Source organism: Vicia villosa, linkage group LG7 (genome assembly GCF_029867415.1).
Source record: "Vicia villosa cultivar HV-30 ecotype Madison, WI linkage group LG7, Vvil1.0, whole genome shotgun sequence".
NCBI lineage: Eukaryota > Viridiplantae > Streptophyta > Magnoliopsida > Fabales > Fabaceae > Vicia > Vicia villosa.
Genome location: NC_081186.1, coordinates 103,091,318 through 103,117,199, shown reverse-complemented (window position 1 = coordinate 103,117,199; position 25,882 = coordinate 103,091,318). Strand labels below are relative to the sequence as shown.

General features: G+C 31.5%; 2 protein-coding genes across 6 annotated transcripts; one reads left to right on the top strand and one right to left on the bottom strand.

Annotated features, from left to right (window-relative positions):
- Nucleotides 1-9,470: 9,470 nt before the first annotated feature.
- On the top strand, nucleotides 9,471-14,947 carry LOC131616278 (inactive protein kinase SELMODRAFT_444075-like). Of its 5 annotated transcripts, none has more exons than XM_058887560.1 (12): nucleotides 9,471-9,686; nucleotides 10,115-10,189; nucleotides 10,426-10,711; nucleotides 10,742-11,059; nucleotides 11,213-11,364; nucleotides 11,452-11,546; nucleotides 11,758-12,797; nucleotides 12,878-13,038; nucleotides 13,169-13,245; nucleotides 13,495-13,642; nucleotides 13,735-13,884; nucleotides 14,247-14,947. In XM_058887560.1, exons 4-12 carry the CDS (start codon nucleotides 10,876-10,878, stop codon nucleotides 14,502-14,504), a joined length of 2,265 nt encoding a protein of 754 aa, XP_058743543.1. In that variant the 5' UTR covers nucleotides 9,471-9,686; nucleotides 10,115-10,189; nucleotides 10,426-10,711; nucleotides 10,742-10,875; the 3' UTR covers nucleotides 14,505-14,947. The 5 variants fall into 5 exon arrangements, with proteins under 5 accessions (XP_058743543.1, XP_058743541.1, XP_058743542.1 ...); XM_058887558.1 differs by having other exon boundaries at nucleotides 10,426-10,547; nucleotides 10,841-11,059; nucleotides 14,247-14,946; XM_058887559.1 differs by lacking the exon at nucleotides 9,471-9,686 and having other exon boundaries at nucleotides 10,037-10,189; nucleotides 10,426-11,059.
- Nucleotides 14,948-20,518: 5,571 nt separating this feature from the next.
- LOC131616276 (uncharacterized) lies at nucleotides 20,519-25,223 on the bottom strand. Its single transcript, XM_058887557.1, has 10 exons — nucleotides 24,900-25,223; nucleotides 24,737-24,799; nucleotides 23,320-23,401; nucleotides 22,716-22,790; nucleotides 22,383-22,449; nucleotides 22,232-22,277; nucleotides 21,855-21,961; nucleotides 21,611-21,680; nucleotides 21,005-21,087; nucleotides 20,519-20,904 (listed from the first exon to the last, which is right to left on the bottom strand). The coding sequence occupies exons 1-10, from the start codon at nucleotides 25,077-25,079 to the stop codon at nucleotides 20,871-20,873; spliced, it is 807 nt and encodes a 268-aa protein (XP_058743540.1). The 5' UTR covers nucleotides 25,080-25,223; the 3' UTR covers nucleotides 20,519-20,870.
- Between the last annotated feature and the right edge of the window lie 659 nt (nucleotides 25,224-25,882).

The following is a 25,882-nucleotide window of genomic DNA, read 5'->3' as shown; positions in this document are numbered from 1 at the left end:
AATTCTCTTGAGATATTATCCGGATGCACCATACCTATTTGTAAAAAATAACACAAATAACACAAAATCACAAGACTGCTGGAAAAAACAGCACAGACGCGTTTCGTAGATGCACATCCGGAACGTGTCCATCTTTAACATGTTCCGTAGATGTACCTACGGAAGCAACGTTACTTTTTTTGACAGAAAATTGATGCATAAGATGATTATTTACCTGAAATTCAGTCTTCTCTTGCTTCCTTTGATTTGTTGCACCAAAAGGCTGGAGTTTTGGAGTGAAAATGATATTGATGATGTAAAGTTTCTAGGTTGTGGAGAGTGTTGAAGAAGAAATGTAACAATGGGGGAGTGATCACGCTGATTCTAAATATACCAGATACTTTCATAGGTGCATCTACGGAATATTATGGTGCTAAGTCATTTTGTAGATGTACCTACGGAATATTCCCTGAATTGAATTAATTTGCCATTTCCCCTAACGTTCACTAGTTTAAAATACTTCCGTAGATGCACCTACAAAAAAATTCAACTTTTAACAAAAAAATATGCTTCCAGATGTGCATCTACGGAAATAGGGGGTATATTTGAAATTTCGCCAGGTGCATAAGAGAGTCAAGGGGTGTAATAAGATATTCTCAAGAATTGAGACCCTTTTTATTATTAATTAGAGAATTTAGCAAATGTCTTAAAGGAGGGAGAAATGCAAATAATGCAGTTGAGATTTAAGATATTTGTAGAAGTGTAAGAATTAATCAAAATTTTGTAGAATTTGACAATTTTAGTAATTTACATGTGATTCGAGTTTATAGCGCTTCTAGTTGAAGAAAACTAAGAGTGATGAACCACGTTCTACAGGAGCTTCACGCACGTAGATAAGAAAGACTTATACTTATTGGGAGTCTAGAGAATCAAGTTGAACGTGTGGCGTCATATATCCTTCGGATAAATAGTCAAACAATATTAAATTATACAAGTCACATTATTTTGACTAAGACTAATATTTGTCATTAAATGTTAGATTTATATAAATTTTCAATATATATATATATATATATATATATATATATATATATATATATATATATATATATATATATATATATATATATATATATATATATATATATATATATATATATATATATATATCCTTTGGACGCTTTGTCTTTTATTATGTATTTGTATAAATTTTTGATAAAGTATCTCAAACACCAAAAATATCATGCATAACACTCTTTAAAATAGTTAAAGAATTTCTAATTGAGGGATAAATTTCATTTGACAATGTTCAGGAAGATATAATCATTGTTAAGAGCCATAGTCGATACCTCAACTAACTTTCAAGTTTAACAATAAATTTGACACATCTAGTGGGATATTACGATAATAATCAGTGAAAATTCAATTCGAGATGCCAAGATTATGTTTGGAGTATGCATCTCCATTCAGAGAGAAGTAGCAACAATAAGGATATACCATCTTCATTTGCATCAAAGAGGTTAGGCCAACCATGACCTAACCATCATAAAATTGAGATACCAACATTTGCGGCTCATCCCAATAATTTAGGAGACATGCTAGTTGATTCCCCTAAAACATCACTGAATTAGATCATGTATCAAGTCTCTCAATAACTTGGCGTCATTATTAAACTCATGGATCAACATAAAGTTTAGAAAAATTAAAGAGTTTCAGGCAAAACGTACCAATTCCGATGACAAATCTACCACTTTTGCAATTCAAGGAGTTCAAGAGAATCAAGATCTAGAAATTACTGTTAATCAAATGTAGTTGATCGTCGTGATTGCAAATTTAAGTGAGTATGAAAATTTGGAGCAAGGTGAGTATGGAACTCAAGACTAAAATGATATTTTAAATGAGTATGAAAACTTGGAGCAAACTGAGAGTTGACAAGAAAATATTTTTTCTAAAATCTCGTGTGTTTTTCAAATGAACACATGACCTCCTTTTATAGTAAATAATTTAAACAAAAAAGCAAACTTTGGAATGTCTATATCCATTCCATAATCGATTAGGCAACGATCATAATTGATTAAGACATAGTAAATGAGGCATTGGTACGATCAAAAGTATAATTGATTACTAGGTCTCTATAATTAATTATTAAAAAAAATCTTACCTCATAATCGATTAGATTAGACCGGGGCCATAATATATTATAGACCTAATTTCGCTATATAATCAACTATAAAATCTTCCTAATCAATTATGATCAACCTTTAAAATATTTTGGCCTAATCCAAAGTGATTTTCAAAACAGATTTTAAAAATAGATGAATTTTTGAAAGAAAAAAAAGAAGAACTTGTGTGAGGGTGCACATGACTTTAGTACATTGGGAAAAACACACCCAAGTTACAATTTTGATCTTAGAAAAGATAAGACATCTCACCACAAGATAAGATGGAGAGCTTTTAGAAAATATGTTTTTTTTTTATGGTGTTCTTTAAAATTTGATTCTTTTAAATCAATCATCAAAAACTTCTTTTTTTTATTTGATTCAATATTTCTTCTTCCTTCGAAGATTTTTATGATGTTTTATTTGATCTTTTTTGTCATCATCAAAATCGATAACACATGTTTAACACATAAAATCAATCCATAATCAATTTTGGCATGATCACTATAATAAATTAGGTTAAGAAATTTTATAGAAATTCAAAATCTACAAATTTCAGCTTTAAGTAGAATCAATTCTAAATGAAAATCAATTCAATTTTAAAAAAATCAAATACCTCAAAATCACTACGGAATCAATTATACACCTCTAAAATTGTTTTTGCCTCTTCCAAAAACCAAACCAAAAATGCTATAAATAATATTGGCTTAAATGTACCTTTGGTCCCTGTAAGTTAGCGAGTTTTTTTATTTTCGTCCCTGTAAGTTTTTTTTCTGGGTCTGAGTCCCTATATTTCACTTTTGCGTTTGTTTTAGTCCCTAAAATCAAAATTTGCAGAAAAACCTGCAGATTTTCCTGCGAATTTTGGCTTTAGGAACTAAACCGCAAGTAAAAAGTAAGATATAGGGACTCATACCAACAAAAAAAAACTTACAGGGACGAAAATCAAAAACTCGCTAACTTACAGGGATCAAAGGTACATTTAAGCCTATAATATTTATATGATATACTTTATTAATTTATTTATTGCAGTTTTGATAATAATAGTTATTAGTATAATTTAATTTATTTTTCCTATTTCATATATTTTAATTATAATTATTTTTTGTTATTTATAATATTAGTTTTTAATATATTTTATATTAAAAATATATATTTTTATCATATTTGTTGAAAAAAATTACAAATGTGCGTAGTGTGAGAAAATTCTACATTAATTAAGAATGTGATAACTTGAATATTTATAATTAGAAGAATTCACGTACCTACCATCTTAAAGTTTTGGATGAATATATAGTATGTCTCTTACAAAAGTGTTGTTTAAAAAAAACATGCCTCAAAGTGTATAAATATTCTTTCGTGTTGACTCCTATGAATTGCGTCAACAATATTTTTATAATATTAATTTTAAATTAATTTTTTTATAACTGTAAGTTGAATATCTAAAACTTGATACAAATTAAAATTAAAAGACACTAAATTAAATTAAATTAAATGTTTTTAATTGAACTAGGAATCAAATTTTATATTTAGATTGTACTTATTTTATAAAAAATCAAAATCAATTAAACTGTTTCGTGTATGTACGTGATTTAGCAGTGAAACGGTTGGATCTTTAAAATGTGATCCTCTCAAGGTATTTGTAGCCCGCAAACCAAAGTTAATAATCGGATAATAGTAAAAGCCAAAATAAAATAAAGTGTGGTTGATTGGTTTGAAAAATTGGAAGCAAAATAAATGGTTGAATGGTTGTAAGGTGACGTGACGGTGTGTTTTAAATGTTAAACTTAAAAACCACCATGGCATTTATGGCAAGTTTCAAAAACATTGAATGGGGGGCCAGACACACAGACAGAGAAGAAGAAGAAAAAGACAACATTATGGAGCAATTTACGATCATGGGATTGTCGTCTATTTCTATTTTCAAACACACACTTCAAATACCCATGTCCACTAAAACATCACATTTAATACTCTTTTTATTTTTAGCTTTTCCAAATCCGTGAACATTTTGTTGATCATCAAGTGTTTTGAAATTATTTACTTTAACTTTGTTTGGATTGAATTCTGAATATGGAGTGATGAAAATGAGACGAAGTGATACAAATTCAATGATGTGTTAAAATTTTTGAATTTTAAAATTTGTCATATTCAATTTCTTCTTCTTCTTTTGTTAGTATAGCCCACAACTTAATATTTATTTGTATTTTGTATAATGTAGTATAAACGTAAATAAACTATTAATATTTATAAATAGAAAATTAAAAATATATATTAATTGAAATGACGTAACTTTAAAATATATTATATATGTATGTAAAATTTTAATCTTATTGTACTAATTAAATTCTAGAGTACTTATAAATAGGAGTGTTTATTGATTCGGATAAATCCGAGGTAAATCATAGTGTTTAGGTTGAATATTTTTTCAGTTCGGACAATAACCGAATTAAACCAATGAAATTTAATGTCAATTAGTTTGGACATCAAATTTTCAATTTTTTATCCACAAACCCAACTCAAATCAACCATAATTAATTATCATGAAAATTACTACTAAACATTCAACTTCAATAAGAAAAAGTGAAATATCGTATATAGACAAGTTATATTATTTTAATTTGTTATAAGAAAATTGTTAATATATTGTGATAACTGAACATAGAACTATGAAACACAATCATTATCGTACTAACTCAAATAATTAATTATATATTTAAAATTCTTTATTTAGATATTTTTAAATCTAATACGAAAATATTGTTAATCTAATATTTACAATAGAACTCTATTAACACTGTGTTTTTTATATTATTATGAAAAATTAATTTTCGTAAATAATTTTTTAAAACTTTTTTTGTATTTTTTTATCTACCCGATCAATCCAATCCAAATTAACCTGTTATTTATCGGTTATGTTCGATTTGGACTTTATCGTAAAAATTTACAAATTCCAACCATATATAATTTGGATATCTGATTCTCTAACAACCGAAACAAATCGACCCGCAAACACCTCTATTTTTAAAATGAAAATTATCTAGCCCTAGTAGATTTGAGACTTTGAAAACATTCAAACAATCATAAGCTTAATCATGAAAGGAAAAATTTGAAAAGGAGGCCATAATAATGTTTGGTTGCTATGTGGGTATCTTTCACTTTAGACAATAATTTGATTTCTTCCACACTTTTTTATATTATGTTTGCACTTTCTTTCCCATCTTGTAATATTTTTTTATGTTGATGTCACCTAGATTTCCCTCCCACTTGTTTTGGTCTTAATTGGCACATAACTTTGGGAAGCTGCAAACTTTAGCACCTTCGAATCACCCCAAAACAAAAACCCTTTATTTTGAAATTTGAATTATGTATCATAGTAGTAAGATAAAACAAATTATAAGAAGATCATGTAGGTCCCTCACCCTACATATATATTGTTATTTTCACATTGCTCTAAATATCAATTGCTTCATTTGTCAGTGACCTAAAGTCAGTGAGTTTGTCACAAACAACCCTAACCAATACACGACAATGCATTTTATTAATCACATATAAGTCATGGCAACTTCACTGCAGTACAGAGCACAGGGGAACCTCTACATTTATTTATTACCATGCAACAACATTTTAAAATATCTAAATATACTATATCACACATAGTACTATACCTCCATGTTTAAGATAATATAGTATACATTAAAATAATATGATACACTTTATGTGATTTAAAATTCTATCAATTTTTATATATTTGATCTATTTAATAAAAACTTTAATTTAATTATTAAATTAGTTTGACTCGTCTTTTACAAAAATTATTGAAGATTTAAGTATGTCACACTTGACACGTGATATTAATATATGTTGAATGCAAAATTTTGATTGCATTAATGCTTTAAATTCGAACCATATTCTTAAATCCAACCAAAATTCATGTTGGACAAGTTAAACGATGGTAGGCTATTTAAAACGAAATTGGATAATTTAAGTACAATATACTATCTTTTCTATAATACTTTTATGAAAAAAAAAATATATAATGAAAGTGTCAACGAATGAGAGATAAGGATTCAATTAAAATATTTTTTTAATTCTAAAACACTCATATGACATAGTGAGTATAGAGATTTTAATTGATTGTATGTGTAATATTAATTTATATTATTTATGCATTACTTTTAAACTCTACTATTATTGTCTTTAAAATATAATTAAAGAAAAATGCTAATGAGTGCTCAATAAAAAGAAATGTTAACGTGTGTCATCGGAATACTGGTTAAGAGACTAAAAAGGTAAGTTATATATTCTTTAAGAGATTTAAAAGATAAAAAAATTTAAAAAATATATCTAATTAATGTATTGACAACAGAAATAATTAACATTTTTGAAAATATATTGTATATACAATGCATTAAAGATATAATATTTTCTTTATTTAGAATTCTTAATTAATATTCCAAAAAGGTTAGAATTGTGAGGGTGAAAATAAGTTTCTGGTGTAGAATCCACCTGTAATGGTATGATGAAGCTTAACATCAGGGGCGGAGTCAAGGCCCGGCTAGCCTGGATAGGTGCCCGGGTTCAACTCCTATTTTCTTTGTACTCTCCCTAATTTAGTAGTTGATTTTTAGACAAAATCAGGGGTAAAATTAGGGGCAAAATTAGTAAAAATAGGATGTGAAAATTAAAACAGATGAATAATCAATGGTGTAAAGTTTTTGCCCAGGCTGTATAAAATTCCTAGCTCTGCCACTGCTTAACATGGATGGTGCGAGTAAAGTAAGTAGAGAAGCTGGTTGTGGGGGGCGGTTATTAGGGATCACATTGGTGATTGGAAAGTTGGTTTCTCTAAATATCTGGGAAACTGTAGTGCGGTGCTTGCAGAATTTTGGGGTGTGCTTGAAGGGCTAAAGCTTTCAATGCGTCCACCTTCAAAGGCACCAACCTTTTTGGCCAAATGATCCTTCCGTAAAGATTATGTTTACAAGAAGCAAGACCTGCAAGGTATTCTTCTCCATGTATAGAAATTGAAATCTTGTCCCCTTTAACCACCGATTGAGGAAGTTGGCTAACCGAAATGTCACAAATGTTATTGATCGCTTGAACAAATGATTTTTTCATAGGAATCGCTTTATTGGAGATTTTGAAGTGTTGGCTTTGTTGACATTTGAATCGAGATATGGCCATGGTATTACTATCGATTGCGACATGATCGGAGAAGAAAGAAGCTGCTAGGTGGTGGGAGCGAGAGAAAACCCCACATCAAGAGAAAAGCAAGTTGTTAATTGATTATTCATGATATCTAAAATTAGACTTAAAGAAACAGTTTAAAATTATGTCGACCGAACATATACATCATATTATTATTATTATTATTATTATTATTATTATTATTATTATTATTATTATTATTATTATTATATTACCTAAATAATTTTTCATATTTACATATTTCCATATTTTAAATTTATTAATGAATATCATTATAAATTATTTTATATTAAAATAAAACTTACTTTATTTTCATTTAAAAATAAGAGCTAAGATACATAGAACAAATAGGACCACAATTTGTTTATATCTTATAAAAATGTGTAAAATTTAATGTTGACCAACCCTTTGAATCATATTATTATATTTTTAAATAATTTTTCCTATTTCCATATTTTAAACTTATCTATCAAATTATTTTAATATTGTAAATGTATTAATGAATATTATTATAAAATATAAATAACATATTGTTTAGATATTAAATTTAATTAAATTCCTACCTTCAATTCTTTAACTCAAATTGAGTGGCACATCCAAAATTAAGATGGAAAACAAGGGGCATACTCTTACCCTAAATCATAACACTTTTCAAAGTTGATTTTACTACACCACTAAAACAAAACTCAGTACTTTTATGACTTGCCCCTGAATCTGCAATTTTTAACTTTTTCCTTCAATTTTATATTTCTCTTTAAAAAACACAGAAAATTACTAATCCTCATTTATTTATTTAAAAAAACAATATTTAATTTTCTTCTATCTCTCTTTCAATTGGTCACTCAAATCAAAGCTCACACCTTTCTTCTTACAAGAAGCAAGACCTGCAAGGTATTCTTCTCCATTATAGAAATTGAAATCTTGTCCCCTTTAACCACCGATTGAGGAAGTTGGCTAACCGAAATGTCACAAATGTTATTGATCGCTTGAACAAATGATTTTTTTCATAGGAATCGCTTTATTGGGGATTTCAAAGTGTTGGCTTTGTTGACATTTTGAATCGAGATATGGTCGTGGTATTACTATCGATTGCGACATGATCGGAGAAGAAAGAAGTTGCTAGGTGGTGGGGAGCAAGAGCAAACCCCACATCAAGAGAAAAGCAAGTTGTTAATTGATTATTCATCATATCTAAAATTCGACTTAAAGAAACAGTTTAAAATTATGTCAACCGAACATATACATCATATTATTATTATTATTATTATTATTATTATTATTATTATTATTATTATTATTATTATTATATTACCTAAATAATTTTTCATATTTACATATTTCCATATTTTAAATTTGTTAATGAATATCATTAATAAATTATTTTATATTAGAATAAAACTTACTTTATTTTCATTTAAAAATAAGAGCTAAGATGTTCAATAGGACCACAATTTGTTTATATCTTATAAAAATGTTTAAAATTTAATGTTGACCAACCCTTAGAATCATATTATTATATTTTAAAATAATTTTTCATATTTCCATATTTTAAACATATCTATCAAATTATTTTAATATTGTAAATATATTAATGGATATTATTATAAAATATAAATAGAGGTTAAAGGTAGTACAGTGACAGTGTAAAAATTTTTTACATTGTCATCCAATAGAAACAAATCATTTTGCCATTTCATATAATTTTTTTTAAAATTATAGTCTGATTTATTCTGATTCATGGTCGTAATTGATTAACAGTGTAAAAATTACAATATAATTTTTTACACGGTCAGTAGATCACTATGATTTATTCTGATTCATGTTAAATTCCTACCTTCAATTTCATAATTCAAATTGAGTGGCACATCCAAAATTAAGATGGAAAATAAGGGTCATACTCTTACCCTAAATCATAACACTTTTCAAAGTTGATTTTACTACACCACTAAAACAAAACTCAGTACTATTATGACTTGCCCCTGAATCTGCAATTTTTAACTTTTTCCTTCAATTTTATATTTTTCTTAAAAAACACAAAAAATTACTAATCCTCATTTATTTATTTATTTATTTCAAAAAACTATATTTAATTTTCTTCTCTCTCTTTCAATTGGTCACTCAAAACAAAGCTCACACCTTTCTTCTTCAAGATTATTTTCATTTCCCATTCATCAAACACTCTTTTTCTCTTTCACCCTTCTCTTATCTCTTCATAAAGTTTCAATCTTTCTTCCATTTTCTCCAACCCCTCTTTTTCATTTTTCATTTTCATTCACCTTTTCTCAAACTGATTCTCACTGCAAATCACTTTTAAAGAATCTCTACTCAACAAAAACTGTGAGCAAAATTAATAAACAATGTGTTTCTTTCTTTCTTATTCCTTTTTGTTGTTTTTATCTCTCTGGAAATGCTCATTTCTCTATTGAAGTTTTCAAATATAATATTCAAAAAATGATTAATAATTTAATATCATATAATAAAGAAAGTGAAAGCTTTGATTTTTTTTGGATCTAATGCTTATTCTAGCCTCACCCCTTTTTCCTTTTCTTGTTTTTTAGTCTCTGATGATGTATTTGACCTTCTAAACCATACATTATTTCATTATCATTATTTTCATTATTATCATTATGTGAATTATATGATACTATTCATATATGTTTGCACATGTATGTATTGTTGTGCAATGTGCATATACCTAACTTTGCTATATTATTGCAACTCTTTTATATTATTTTTGTAATCTAGTTTGATTTGGAACTGTGCAGGGTGGAAAATTTCAATGATGAAGTTTGAAAGTGCTATTGAGCTACATGGTCTAAACATTGGAGCCTATATATCATGTGAGGATTGATTGTATAGTTTCCTGTTGAAAATTGAAACAGAAAGCATAGGGTCCCAAGATATACTATTTGTGTATAGGAAATTAGGAATCTTTTGGTGGAATTTTGCTTCTATTAGTGTTTTTTTTGGGAGTAGAGCCAGATAGTTGGATCCAAAACATATGTATAACTTTACCTTTTTTGAAGGTGTTTCTTTTCAACTATATTGACTTGGCTTTGTGATTTGAAACTTGAAGGCACAAAAAGCAAAGCTAGTGAGATATGAAAGGGTGAGGAGTGAGGTGCATTTTGAACTTGAAGAGGGGTCTGCTACAAACTACTGTGATAACATCTTCTTGCTTTCTGAGCCACTAAAAGGGTATCTGATTCTTCACTGATTTATTTGATACTACTTTAAGAATGTACTTGTAGTGTAGAAATAGAATCACTCTTAAATATTGGTGATAAGATAATAAAGAAGAAAGAAAGAAGATTCTGTGAACGTTAGAGAAGTTTTTGAATTTGAGAGTTTGTGATATAAAGGTTTGAATTTGAGAGTTAGTGAAATAAAAGGTTTGAATTTGAGAGTTTGTGATATAAAGGTTTGAATTGGGAGCAAATATCTATCTTACATGATTTTTGAGACTTGAATTGAGAGTTAAAACTTTTCAGCAAGGTAGTTTTTTGTGGCGTTGTGATACGTGGCGATGAGTCGAGAGCAGGCGAAGAGGGGGAAGCAAGAGAAAAGCTGTGATGGTGCTGAGAAGGTTATTGTTGCTGTTAAGGCGTCGAAGGAAATTCCAAAGACTGCTCTTGTTTGGTCATTGACTCATGTTGTTCAACCTGGTGATTGCATTACGCTGCTTGTTGTTGTTCCTTCCCAAAGTTCAGGTGAATCCTTCTTTTAGTTTTGAGCTTCTTTTCTCATTAAGTATTGTTTGTGTAAAACTATTTTACATTGTCAGTGTATACAAATTAAACGCTTGTTTTTTCTAGTGGTAAGTTGTAAATATATGTAATAACGGTTTTTCTACTAATGTGCAGGTAGAAGATGGGGTTTTCCTAGATTTGCTGGTGACTGTGCCAGTGGAATGAAGAAGTATCCTCCAGGAACAGTTTTAGAGCAGAAGAGTGATATCACTGATTCCTGCTCTCAGATGATCCTTCAGCTCCATGATGTCTATGATCCGAATAAGGTTAGTTCTAGTAGTCTTGGTGTGTAAAAGGTTCATGCAATTTGAGTTTTAAGGATATTAATCCTTATGTTAAACCTTTTCCAACAGATAAATGTCAGGATTAAAATTATTTCTGGATCGCCTTGTGGATCAGTGGCCGCAGAAGCCAAGAAAGGACAAGCTAGTTGGGTTGTTTTAGACAAGTAATAGTCTCTCTTATCTTTTCCTCATTAAAAATCACACTATTGTAGCACAAGCAATTCAAATTGAAAACGTGTCCGGCACATGTTATTACTTTCAATTTCTCGATAATTAATGGTGTCTACATGTCATTGTCTGTGCCGTGTCATTGTCTGTGCCGTGTCTGTGCTTCATAGATTATTATCCATTAATTTGATGTTGCGTTCTTTGCAGACATCTCAAGCATGAGGAAAAGAGATGCATGGAAGAGTTGCAGTGTAACATTGTTGTTATGAAGCGTACTCAACCGAAAGTGCTTCGTTTGAACTTGATTGGAGCACAAAAGAAGGAAGTTGAAGAAGCTGGTACATCACCTTCTGAGCAAGGTGATATACCTGAAAAGCAATCCGAAAACAAATTGGATTCTTTAGTAGATTCTATCAAAGGACCAAATGTTACTCCAACTAGCAGCCCTGAGCTAGGGACGCCATTCACCACTACTACTGAAGCCGGTACTTCATCAGCTTCAAGCTCTGATCCCGGAACATCACCGTTCTGTATCCCAGAGATGAATGGTGAGAAAAAGAAAGAAGAAACCATTAAGGAAAGTCATGAACTTTGTGATACATCAGACACAGAAAGTGAAAGTTTGTCGACATCTTCAGCTAGCTTTAGATACCAACCGTGGATCACAGAATTGCTTTTACATCAACAATCATCTCAACGCAACGGAGAAAGATCAGATGCGTATCATGGTATGCCTCAAGCAACTACAACCAAAGCTTTGTTAGAAAAGTATTCTAGGCTTGATAGAGGAGCTGGAATGGAAATGTCGGCAGCATATAGAAATGACTCGGATTTTAGTGGTAATTTAAGAGAAGCAATAGCATTACCAGGAAATGCTCCACTTGGTCCACCTCCGTTGTGTTCAATATGTCAACACAAGGCACCTGTTTTTGGAAAACCTCCAAGGTGGTTCAGCTATGCTGAGTTGGAACTCGCTACCGGTGGATTTTCACAAGCCAACTTCTTGGCAGAAGGAGGCTATGGATCGGTTCATCGAGGGGTTCTACCAGAAGGGCAGGTCATTGCTGTCAAGCAACATAAATTGGCTAGTTCTCAAGGTGATGTCGAATTTTGCTCTGAGGTAGAAGTTCTAAGCTGTGCTCAACACCGAAATGTTGTTATGCTGATTGGATTCTGTATAGAGGATAAGAGAAGGCTTCTTGTTTACGAGTACATATGCAATGGATCATTGGATTCACATTTATATGGTAATTGCAATATAATATTGAATTCATGGTACTGATACCGTTTTGATTCTATATTGATCTAATACTTTGTAATATATCAGGGCGACAAAGAGATCCATTAGAATGGTCCGCGCGGCAGAAAATTGCTGTTGGGGCTGCTCGCGGGTTAAGGTATCTTCACGAAGAGTGCAGAGTTGGTTGTATCATCCACCGCGACATGAGGCCAAATAACATTCTCATAACTCATGATTTTGAACCTCTGGTAGGATAGTTCTTTGCCTTTATTTCTTACAGCAAAAGACACCATTATCATTACTTCATTATAACATTATTGCATAGTTCCTTGCATATTTTATTTTCTAACTGTATTGAATTGTGCTGAAATATGCAAGGTTGGTGATTTTGGATTGGCAAGGTGGCAACCTGATGGAGACATGGGTGTGGATACTAGAGTAATTGGAACATTTGGGTACGCTTTTTATCGATCTTGATTTTGGATTGAAACCAAGAAAGAACGCGTTGTTGTCTGACTTTTGTTTATAATCACTCATTTTTAATTTTTAGTATATTAATTTTTTCTCTTGATAAGTACTTTGTGAGATATGCTAATTTTATGTTCTGTTTTGTAACTGTGATATGTCCTATAACTTATAACATGTCTGTGTCATGTTGTATTCATCATGCTTCTTAGATTGTAACTAAGCTGTTGTATGTATAGGTATTTGGCTCCTGAATATGCTCAAAGCGGTCAAATCACCGAAAAAGCCGATGTTTATTCCTTTGGGGTTGTATTGGTGGAGCTCGTTACCGGTAGAAAAGCTGTCGATCTCACTCGGCCAAAGGGACAACAGTGCCTTACTGAGTGGGTAAGTTAAGAATTCAGTGTGATATAGGTTCTCAAGTTAATGTTCATGCCTAACCTTGACTAATTGTATATAAATATTTTAACGTTAAACAGGCGCGGCCACTTCTAGAAGAATATGCCATTGACGAACTGATTGACCCGAGGCTTGGACGTCTCTATTTAGAGCATGAGGTCTATTGCATGTTGCATGCTGCTTCATTGTGCATAAGGAGAGATCCTCATTCTAGACCCCGCATGTCACAGGTAAACAAAGTTTCTCAACATATCTTTTTTTTTTGTTACCACATTGTTTGTTTTAAAGAATCAACGGTTGCATAGCTTTTTCGACTTTCCTAAAAAGATAAGATGGACATCCTGCAGAGTCAATGAGAAAAGTTCACAATAATTAAGAATTGGACCACTTCCACTTTAGTAACTTTTTTAGAACAGATATTTCTAATAATGTAAGAATTTTACAATCATGCACCCCGGTGTAAAAATTTTCACGGAATCATATCTCACAATGTAGATGTTTGTGTAAAACATTTTTACGCTGTCAATGAATAACTAATAAGTTTACGATATAATATGGTAACTGTGTTGGTATACTTGTTTGTTTATTCAAGGTTCTCCGAATTCTAGAGGGAGACATGGTGATGGACACAAATTACATTTCAACTCCAGGCTATGATGTTGGAAACAGGAGCGGTCGCATTTGGTCAGAGCCACTGCAGAGACAGCATCATTACAGTGGTCCCCTAGTAGAAGATTCATTGGAGTCATCATTCAGTGGAAAGCTATCTATTGACAAGTACAAACCCTCCTATTGGGATAGGAGTAGTAGGGACAAGCCTATAAGGGCCTCATCAGAAGATGATATTTGAAGCAAAGTGGTCGACCATGAAAATTGAATTATATTTATGCTAAATATGTTTATCGTTAGTTATTACCCTCCTATTTTTGTTCTGTTTTTTTTGCATTAGGAAGTGTCGGTACTACATAGATATCTGTGTATAGCAGAGTGAGAGTGAAAGTGAAAGTTGTATAAGTATAGAAGCTTTTGAATTTGTTTAGCGAAATTATGTAAAACTAGTGCTTCAATGAACTTCATTGATTACACACATTTGAGATATTTGTATGGTCTCTACAAATGGATGAAATTGAAATAGCTTTTTCTGTAAGGTGGTCCAAATCTCTCTCTCTCTAGAATTGCTATTATGTGCATGGACTTGCATGTGATGAGAAACAAATTTGTGATGATGATTGTCTTCTGAAGTAGCAATCAATGACAATGATAACACATAACCACAGTTACCTTTAAACATTAATGTAGTGTTAAAATCGGAGATGCCATTTTTTTTTCTTTTTGAATTTGAAACACCTAAGTTGGATGATGTTGACAAATGTCATATAGTTTTTGAATTATTGAGAAAATAAGATACTTTATTGGTTATGTATAAAAAAACATTTTGTTGGTTGGGTGATGATGACAGGGCTTGGAGGTTGAGACATAATAGTACTCCCTCCGTCTCATAATAAGTGTCTCATTTGCATTTTTTTCTTGTCTCAAATTAATTGTCCATTTATAATTCCAATGCATCAATCGTTATTATTTTTCCACTATTATACCCCTATTTATTAACTTTCACGTTATTCAACTACTATTAATAGGGGTATTCTAGTAAATGACATTAACTTTTTTACTAAAACCAACACATCCAATCATTTTCTTAAAAACCGCGCATTGCTCAAATAGGACATTTATTATGAGACGGAGGGAGTAATACAATTGTGAAACATGTCATGTGTGTTTTGTTTCTGTGTTATGTTTTGGTAAGTTTTAGTAATATAAACCAAAGTAACATCATGCTTTATCCTGAGGACAATTTGGTCTGATTCTTGTCCATATACATATGTATATATCTTTTGCTCATTACATGTCAGCATCAACAGAAATTTTTGAAAAATCTACGGCTGTGATTTCTCCACTATTGTTGTGTTAGTTTCATTTTTTCTAGATAAACTTTAAATTTTTAGTAGTGTTGTCAATTGTTAATCATAGAGAATAATGGTTGGTTCAAATTCTAGGTTCAAATTTATAGATATAGATATAACCAAAATCTCAAATAAAATACAATCATCAGTAAGAATATAATAAATGAAAAACAACCCAGATGATCTTGAATCAGTTAATTACATGAAAAAAAAAAAAAAGGAAAATGTATATTTGAAAATATTTATGATTGAAGACAAAATGAAACAAAGTTAGTGTATTTCTAAATATCAGATCCTACTAATACTGCATATGTAGAATAAAATATACAAGGTAGGCATGCCCTATGGCCATCATAAAACAAATTAAAGTTTACATGTTGTAGAGTTGCTCGTGTTAAAATTGAGTTGGATGAAAAGAATAAGGGTTGCAAATTAGGGATAGTGTTTGGAGAACTTTGAGAGTTAATTTATTTAATTTCTTAGTAACTCTTGAAACTTACTTTTTGTGGATCAGAGAGTTGTTACTTTTTGCATACATTTTGGGTTGTTGAAGGTTGTTGAAATTTCCGTTTTCATTGTGGTCCGTCTCTAATCGCTTAAATTGTGGTATTTAATCTGCCTTCAATGTAGTTGGACTCTAGTCGTCTAAATTGCGGCATTTAGTTTGCCTTCATTGTAATCTCCAACACCTTCATTGTATTTTGTTTGAAAGGGTGGATTTAGTCCCACACTGTTTTGAGATATGCTATGTTTTCTGTTTATAAGTGGATTATTAATAGAGACAATTCTCACCTTACTAACCGATTTTGTAAGGATGAGTTCGGTCCAACTCACACATTCTAAGATGGTATCAAAGTCTATACTAGACCACTTGTTAGGCTTCCCACATCACTTGTTAGGACCGAGCGTGAGTTGGTGTGTGGAAATTTCCACCTTCTTCGCGACCCGCTCCTAGTCGTCTAAATTGTGACATTTGACTTGTCTTCATTGCATCTTCCAACATCCTGACCTTATAATCCAATTTTGTAAAGATGAGTTAGACCCAACTCAAATGTCGCAATTAAGGTGAATAATCGTAATGAATGAGAAAATTCCAACAAAGGTGAAAATGCAAGCAATTTTAATTCAACAAAAGTGTATAGATGCATTGAAAGGTGAGACATAGATACCATCAAGCCTAATATATACAAAGAAGACCTAGATTATGAATAAGACCGGGAGTGTCATTATTCTATGTCTTGGATATAAAGTATTAACAAAAGTCGCAAGGAAGAAGACTATATAAGAAATATGGGTGAAATTCGAATATTTGTAAATGACCAAAGTATAAGCTCATAAGTTGTACTTGAAACAACAACTCTACTCATTTATGATTATATAGTCAAAGTATATTGTTCACTAATTGACAGATTTCAATAAAATTATTGATAACTTAAAAAATATCGAGGTGAAGCTTGATGAAATTGACAAGGTTGTTGTGGAATTTATTACCTAGATTCTTTTAGAATTTCAAGGATGCTCTTCTTTATGGTAAGAAAAGAACTATCACCTTAGATAAGGTCCAATCAACAATTAAAGAAAATCAATTAATTAAGACGAAGGAAATGAAGGTTCATGATAGTATTAATGGCATGAATGTTTCAAGGGAAATAAATAAGAGTGGAGGAAATCATAGGAGGGTTTGACGAGTTGAAATATAAGTGTTTCAATTGTCATAAGACTAACTGCATCAAGAAGAATTTTTCATGAAAAGGTGGCAATTGTAAGAATATAATTTCATTTCTTTCATTGATGTAATATGTGAATTATATGTAACTCTTGTGAAATCTTATATGGATACTAATAATAGTTGATAAATATAATTGATCAGTAATCAAAATAATTAAAGCCTAATGAATATGATATTTATAATTAATATAAACATATTATAATATTTCCACGCAGTTGAAGCATGAGGTTGACATACGTTGAGACTGTCTACGAAATAATATGAAGGGAACACCTTTTGTAAAAATATCTTATATTTGATATCATGATGGAATGTGAAGAACACAAACATGATTTTGAGCTACCTTTTCACGAACGGAATGTATATCCATCTTGATGTGTTTCATTCATAGATGTTGAATTGGGTTACCAGAAAGATAGATGGCACTAATGTTGTCACAATAGACGACAATGACTTTATGAATGAGACAATGTAACTCGAGAAGAAGGTTGTGCAACCAACAAGAGTCATATACCACATTGGTAACTCCATGATATTCGGCCTCAGCATTAGAGCGAGATAATGCGAGTTGCCATTTTGACGAGCAAGAGAGAAATTTATCACCAAGAAAAACACAACAACCAGATGTAGATCTTCAAGTGTCCGAGCTCCCTTCTCAATCAGCATTTGTATATGAAATTAATGGGGTAGTAAATGAGGTATAAAGATGTAAGCTATAAATTTTTGTTCTCTGAACTTAGCACAAGTTACGTTAGAGAGCTTGCAGGTGGCCGTCCATCGAGTTGTGCATAAAAAGTTGTGTATGTTGTACCGCGTATGAAATGTCTGGTCAAGTAAAATTTAGGTACTGAATGGTGCCGACAAGGCTACGATAGATTAATGGATCCTCATATGGATTGTTATGTGTGGCACTCATATTTGGTTTGGTATCAATCGGGGTTGGACACAATTTGCAAGAAGACATTTCAGCGTGTGTAAGAATTTCTTCGACATACTTTTTCAATGATAGAAATAAACACTTTTGGTGGTGATTAACTGCAATACACAAGAAGTAGTTCAGTTGTCCAAAATCTTTCATAACAAATTTAGAACTGAGAAGCGAAATCATAGATTGTCACAAAGTATCAGAAGATATGGTAAGGATAATATCATTAACATAAAGTAGGATGTTGTCTATGTGAATATCTTTTTTCAGGATGAAAAGGGAGTGATCACATTTGCTTTAAAAAAATAAGAAATGAAACATAGTCGGCAAATCGTTTATACCGAATTCGAATAATATTTGAGTCCATATAATAATTTGTTGGAGAGATCCACATGATTAGGATTTGTCGAATCGTTAAAGTCTAATGTTTGATACAGGCATGCTATTTTTACACGAATGTCTCTACAACGGAAATGGATTCAGTGACTTTCCGGCGGGAAAGTCACGGTAACTTTAGCCTAAGTTTTGTTGTTTTTTTTTTAAAAAAATGTTTAATTGATAATATAAAAATAAAAATAAAAATAAAATAAAAGAAACAATAGGCTAAAGTCATGGTGACTTTACTGTTTCAAAGTCACTCTAACCTGATCCCTCTACAACGTATGCCTAACACCGTAGTTTCCAAGTTAATTGTAATGGTGGCACATTTTTCAAAGCAAGTAAAAATATTAAAATAAATAGAAAAGTAGATGTACCGTAGGCAAATACGGTGTAAAGGTAGCATTTCTGATGTTTTTATTATCATCATTATTTTCATTATATGATATTCTTAAATGTTTGCGCATGTATGTATTGATGTGCGATGTGCATTTACCTAACTTGGTAATATTATTACATTTATTTTATTTCATTTTTGTAATCTAGTTTGATTTGGAAGTGTGCAGGGTGGAAAATTTGATGGTGAAGTTTGAAAGTGCTATTGAGCTACATGGCCTAAACATTGAGACCTATATATTATGTCAGGGATTGATTGTATAGTTTCCTGTTGAAAATTGAAATAGAAAGCACAGGGTCCCAAGATACTATTTGGTGATTAGTTGTTAATTGAAATGGCAAACATGTTATGAGATTTATCTTTTGGACTCTATAGTTTACCAACACTATCTTAAACACTCACTTTCTTATTGATTGAAACATGTATGGATCTCTCACTTTGAAAATAAGTCCCACATAAAATGGTTAAGACCCACACATATATCAACCAATAATAAGAGAGTGAGTGCTTGAAAGAGTGTTGAAAAGAGAGTACTCTTAATATTTCTCCAAATGAAATCACTATATGAACCACTTAAAAGCTGAGAGATAATTTGTGCGATGACTTTGATGGGCAGGTGGAAACCACTATACATGCTCTTCGAGATTTTTAAAACTCATTTTACATAAAATTATCAATGAGGTAACAATGCTAATTTTGACACTTGATGCCAACCTATCTTATTTTTTATATTTATATAAGAATTTGATCTTAATTTTTATTGAATTATATATATGAACTTAATAGATACACCAAATGCCATGATCCGGCCTTTTATGTAGATTTACAACACACTAGTAGTTAAATGTCTACCTTGTATTTAACTGAGGAAAATGAAATGCAATACACTGTTTTTGTTAGACAGGTTTAAAAACCTAAACAAGTTTAACCTTGTTCAGAACTCAAATCCCTTGAGCCAAAGGATCTTAACAGTAGTCATGCTTCCAAATCACAGAATCAAAGTCTGCCTCTTGAAATTGAAAAACCTAATCGTTTTCTCAAACGAAATTTGACATTTTGGTCAAAGTTATACACGTTCATAATTTAAAGAACTATCTTAAAATTAAAATAGCTAAAAAAAAATCAAATAATACAAGATCTAAATATAAAATACAGAAACACAAAGGATTAACAAATGGATTTAATCTTATAAATATTTCTCATATTATAAATCACTCGTACACAATCATAAAATCAAATCCCCGCATCGAACCTGTGGACTGGATGGAAGTGTCAAAAGCAATTCAGCTTTGAAGAGTGGTAACTGGCATATTAGTGCTTTTATCAAATTTGAAATTTTAATTTATATGCATAAATAATGTAAAATAGTTTTGTGCAAATGTCAAATCACATTTCATTGTTTAGATATTCTTATATGTATTTTAGTAAATAATGTTATGGCTTATCTAAACAATAAAACCTGTTGGAAAATATATTGGAAAAAAATGTGTAAGAGACTGTTCATTGCTGTTAATACGATGAAAACTTTGTCTATCATTTATGCAGCATCTGCAGTGATAGTGAACATATTAAAAATAGTTTCGGTACAGGGTCGGGGCCAAGTTTTGCAACCTTTCCTCCCAAATGGCAAGAAAAAGTATCCTCAACTCATTCAAACAGATAACATAGCTTAGACGTAGCTGTTTTCTGTACTCATTTTGTAAATTACAAATGGGACATCTTACCAACCTTTCTCTGTTTTGAAACTATTCCAGAGGGAACGCAATGCAACGTTTCCTTTTATATCGAACCCGGATTATCCATAAATAGTCTAGCTCCAATATCTTCTACCGCTTCTTCCTCATTCTAGACCGTGCATATCTAGAGAGCATAACCAAGGAGAGAAAGAGAGTAAGAAATGTGAAGCATTATCCAACATTGTGATAAAAATTCGATAAACTTCATAAGGTTTAGAAGATACTCTATGTGCATGCCACCCCGATCTGATGATGGAAGCGAGGTTCCCTGAAGCTCTTCCATGACCTTAACAGCTTGATCAACTTCCTGTCAAAAGAAGAAAGGTGGATAAGATCATCAATAAGTGAACAAAAATTCAGAGCATGGCTATTTCATAGATTTAGTTAGCTTAGTTATACTTCAAGTAGCATATGATTTTTTTTAAGCGCCAAATTTTTTAATCTGTACTAAATGGACAAATATGAACATTTTAGGAAACTTTTATAATGTTTTAAACATGACTTGCAAAAAATCATTCGAGAATATATGATGACTTAACAGCAGAGAATAAAACTGCATGCATGATAATTTTGTAAAAGCTAAAAAGTGTGGGTCTTTTATGGGGATGAAAAAGAAACTTGGTAATTTTATAGAACAAAACATATCTAACCCTATTATAAATGCCAACTATTCTACCCTATTGATGCATATCTGGTTAATTTTGTATCCTACAATAATATAAGTAAATTAGTTGATATAAGTTTTAAGGTTTGACACCTAGTGTTTTTTGAGTGTGTGTGTGTGTGTCTGTTTGTTAGTGCTTTATAATCAGCAAGAGCAGCTGACTTACCTCAAAATCAGCAAATGCTACAGGCATTCCTCCTCTTGAACGCATTTTGACCAAGTTGAATCCAGCATGCCTGGAAAAATGGATTGAAACATTAAGTTCTATAATCAAAAGCAAGTAGATGATGAACAATGTAGGGTCTAGATTTTTTATCAAGAACCAGCTGGTTGAATGCTTTTCCAATTTTATTAACAATACTAGAGGTCCTTGGCAAATCCATGAATACCAAATAGAAGCAGCAACTCACACCGAAAAAGCTTGCTTTAATTCATCCACGGTGCAGTTTGGACCAAGATTTGCAATAAAAAGAGTGGAACATGGTCCTACATCACCACCACCCTTTCCATGTTGCTCCTGCAGCCAATTTGAAAATATCATAATACATAAGTGCTTAAAGGGAAAATGAAAAGAAACCTTTTACAAACTACACAATATTTTTTTATTAACAAATTACACAATTTTGTATGTGTTCGTAATGGTTTGGCCAAACACACAGAAAGGAACAAAATCTGTGTAATGTAACACTTCATGAGAGAAAGAATATTGGTTGTTTTATGATTTCTACATATGCAACGAGATAGAGTTCGGATTTCCAACATATTGCTAATGCTGGGTTTCACGTACCCTTGCTCCAGGTACACGATTGTCAGAACCAACAACAGCATCGCCGCTGCACACAAGCAGAAAATATAACATTCTTGGTGAACCGATCGAAAATTTAAAATACATGTGCAATTTTTGAGGTATGGATAACAGTATTAAAGTTAATCTCAACCTTTGGGTGGTTGCTATATCACCATGGTTGCTTCCATTTTCTGATGGTTCATCAGGATCACTTTCACCTAAATGTGAAAACATGTGCAAGTGAGCAACAAAAATAAGAGGGGCGGCAAGAATATGAAACCTAGCTACCTTTTCCTACTTTTTACCTCATTAATTTATAATATCACCTACTTAATTTAAATTGCGAGGGAAGAATAGCTATGGATGTATTATAGAATCAACCCTTAACAATAAAATAGTAACAACTTGCAAGCCATATCATCATAGTCATTTCGGAATAAAAAATGTATATCTAGCCTTGAACTTATAATCAAAGAATCGTTACCATCATCACTTGAGGCTCCCTGAACATTGGCTTCCCCTTTTGACCTTTTATCTATAACCACGTAGGCTCCACCACCTGTGAGTACAAAACAAAACCGCTAATCATCCTGGAAAAACAGTAATCGTACAAAAGAATAAGTTGGGAAAAGCTTATTTATACTTTACAACTAATATAAGCTTATCTTATGACATAGGCATTTGTGTAATTTTTATGAGTACGCTTATAAAAATAGTTTATCATATGTCTATAAGTTGTTTTCAGTTTATTTTAGTAAGATGTCCCAGATTGTTTGTGAAAACAACTCCGAGGTAATAAGAAAATAGCTAATTTTATTTCATCTTTGATTATAAAAAATAACTTATACATAATCAATTTTAAGATAAGTGTTTATGCAACATGTGCTTAATGAAGTTATTTAGCCATACACACTTTACAAATATTTGAACGTCTCCATAGTTCATCAAAATAAATAAATTGGGGAGAATGGAAGAAAAATGCTTTGAAGGATAAAAGGAGTGGAATAAAAGTGAAAACAAGAAGACATCTAAATTATATATATGCACTATAGCTTGAAAGTTGATACTTTCATGCACAAAACATATACCTATGTTTCGCTTCCTCCTAGAGTTTGACCTGGCAAGTTCAATATGTAAGACGGACCCAAATTGAGGATCAAATTTCACACCCTGACGATCATTAAGTAAAAAAACATATTAGATCGAAGACCAACTTCTATAAACTGTCAACATTATATTTGTAAATAAAACCCTCTTTATGTATCTATCAAACCACCACATTTGAATAACAAACTTGAAACATATATAATCCACTAAAACTCCTAGGACTTCTTTAAGAGTATGTGTCAAGTGAAGTCACTGAAACTAACATATTCTGATGGGGTGCAACTTCATAGCTTCTGCAGTATCACTTTAGGAAGCATTTGGTTAAAAGGTTTAATTAAATGTTAATTCAATAAGAAATTTTAAAGAGAATTCTTCAGTGCTTATTTATAAGTTGTTTTGAAGAGCTTACTAAAAATAACACAAACAGCTAATAGACAATAAACATGTCATAAGCTATTTTTTTCAGTACATTTACACGAGTGAATGACCAAATAGATCACTGAAATTGTTGGACAGTATCAACTTCATCCTCCACATTATCAATATTTCAAAATAATCCTTGGAATCGTAAAATGTTAATCAGGTCAGTCTGTCTTGATGTGTTATGAAATGCATTTATTATATTATTTACTTAATCTCAAATGCATCACCGACATAATCAACTTAATGCCATTATAGTCCCAGCAAACACCAACGATGTTACAAATCTTAACTAACATGTACAATTTCCAGATCATTTTGGTATAGATTTTTTCTAGTAACACCCCAAAAGTATTCAGTTACACCCAAATCTATTTAAAATGTAATCATAATACCAAAATCTCCCTTATTCGTATAAATATTTCAAGAACTCCTGTTTATCTCTCAAATCTCAATTGAAATTTTCATCCCTCTCACAATCATCCATGGGTATGTGATCAAACCTGATGAAAGATTAAAGATTGAAATACAAAGTCATCCATTAAAACTCTTTTGCTTAGGTTTAGTGATTTTCTGCATTTTTAATGATTTTGAACTTTTTTGTACTTTTGTTTCCTGAGTTTGGAAATCATGTGTTGTTTAAAATTCTAAATTTAGACTTAACATCACTTTAATTCATGTTAGTGCGCGCAAACTTCGTTCACAAACCAACAAAAAAACTCAAAATACATGCACTATGTCAACTACTATCACGCACACGCGTGAATTAAATTAACGTACATTTTGTTTTACAAACTTAATACATTATCTGAATTCAGGAGCACTTAGTTCAAGTAAGAGAAGTTCAACGTGAATACTGAATACCTCTGCAATGTTGCTGATGGGTAAGATAAAAGCATATGTATAAATTATGCCTATTTTGTTGTTCCTAACTCTCAGTGTAACAGTGGACTATCATATTCAAAACTAGACACTCACATTTAGGGCGTGCAACGCTGCCATTGCGGCTTGATTATTGAAAAACGTAGCAAATGCAACAACCTGAAAACAAAAAAAGAAGCAAAATTTCACTAGTTTCAATTTCAGTCAAAATTGCAATACTCAACAGAACCTTCATTTATCGAAAATCGAGAATGAGTACCTGATTAGCACGGCCGGTATACTTGAGTTGGCAAGAGTCAAATCCAGGGCGACGGCGGAAGAGGTTGTGAATCTCACGCGCCTTCACGTCGTCTGGGAGACCAGAGACGAAGAGCGTGTTTATGTTGCTCCGTTCATCTGGCTGGTACATGTAATACGGATCAAACGGTTGCATAGCCATTCGGAGAGTTGTGCCGGTGAAGTGAGCCGGTAAGCTCTTTCGTATGAGGCGGTGGCGACGGTGGCCGGAGAAGGACTCGAATCGACTCCTGTTAGGTTTTTTGTTTGGTTTTTTTTCCCTAAAATAAATCCCTAAGTTAATAAAGATTTTAATATTTTAAAATTGTTTTTAAAAATTGTGCATTAAATACGTCAGAATTTCTAACTACATCATATGCATCTCTCACCCATTTGCGAATTGACAAAAATGTCCTTCAGCTTACGTAGATACATTTTTGGAAGTACCTTTTTTTGTTTAACGTTGTTTTGTTCCGTAAATGCACATACGGAAGATTCTGTAGATGCATCTACGGAAGCATTTGACGTTAAACTTGCGTCAGACCCTTCCCCTCCCTCATTCTTCACTTTTCTCTTCAACTCATACTCTATCAACTACTTTCTCAACCCAAAAAATCAAACTTCCCTAATAGTACATTTCTTTATCTTGAGTTCGGCCGACATTGTCAACATCAACTATCAACACATTTCATTAAGTTCAAAAATCTATTTAATCAGTAAGTTTTTTAATTTCCGAGTTATTTTAGAGTATTTGTAAAATCGAGTTAGAATTCGATATTTAGGTGTAGAAATGATTGGATAGTTATTGAAATATAATTTAAAGACAATGTAGGTGTTGTTTGATGTGTAAAACGGATGATCAAGGCACAAAAATGAAGTTTTTGGGTGATTGAACAGTGACCTTACGCCATTCTTGAGTTTCTGAGTTTCAGAACCTTCCGTGGATGCATCTACGGAAGAGATGAA

What these genes read in the sequence shown, in the direction of transcription:
- LOC131616276 (XM_058887557.1), bottom strand. Translation starts at nt 25,079, where the DNA reads ATGGCTATGCAACCGTTTGATCCGTATTACATGTACCAGCCAGATGAA. An exon ending in TAGGAGGAAGCGAAACATAG is followed by an intron (nt 22,791 to 23,319) that starts GTATATGTTTTG and finishes TTGTACTCACAG; the next exon opens with GTGGTGGAGCCTACGTGGTT. An exon ending in TTAAAGCAAGCTTTTTCGGT is followed by an intron (nt 21,681 to 21,854) that starts GTGAGTTGCTGC and finishes CCATTTTTCCAG; the next exon opens with GCATGCTGGATTCAACTTGG.
- LOC131616278 (XM_058887560.1), top strand. Translation starts at nt 10,876, where the DNA reads ATGAGTCGAGAGCAGGCGAAGAGGGGGAAGCAAGAGAAAAGCTGTGAT. An exon ending in ATTGGATTCACATTTATATG is followed by an intron (nt 12,798 to 12,877) that starts GTAATTGCAATA and finishes GTAATATATCAG; the next exon opens with GGCGACAAAGAGATCCATTA. An exon ending in AACAGTGCCTTACTGAGTGG is followed by an intron (nt 13,643 to 13,734) that starts GTAAGTTAAGAA and finishes AACGTTAAACAG; the next exon opens with GCGCGGCCACTTCTAGAAGA.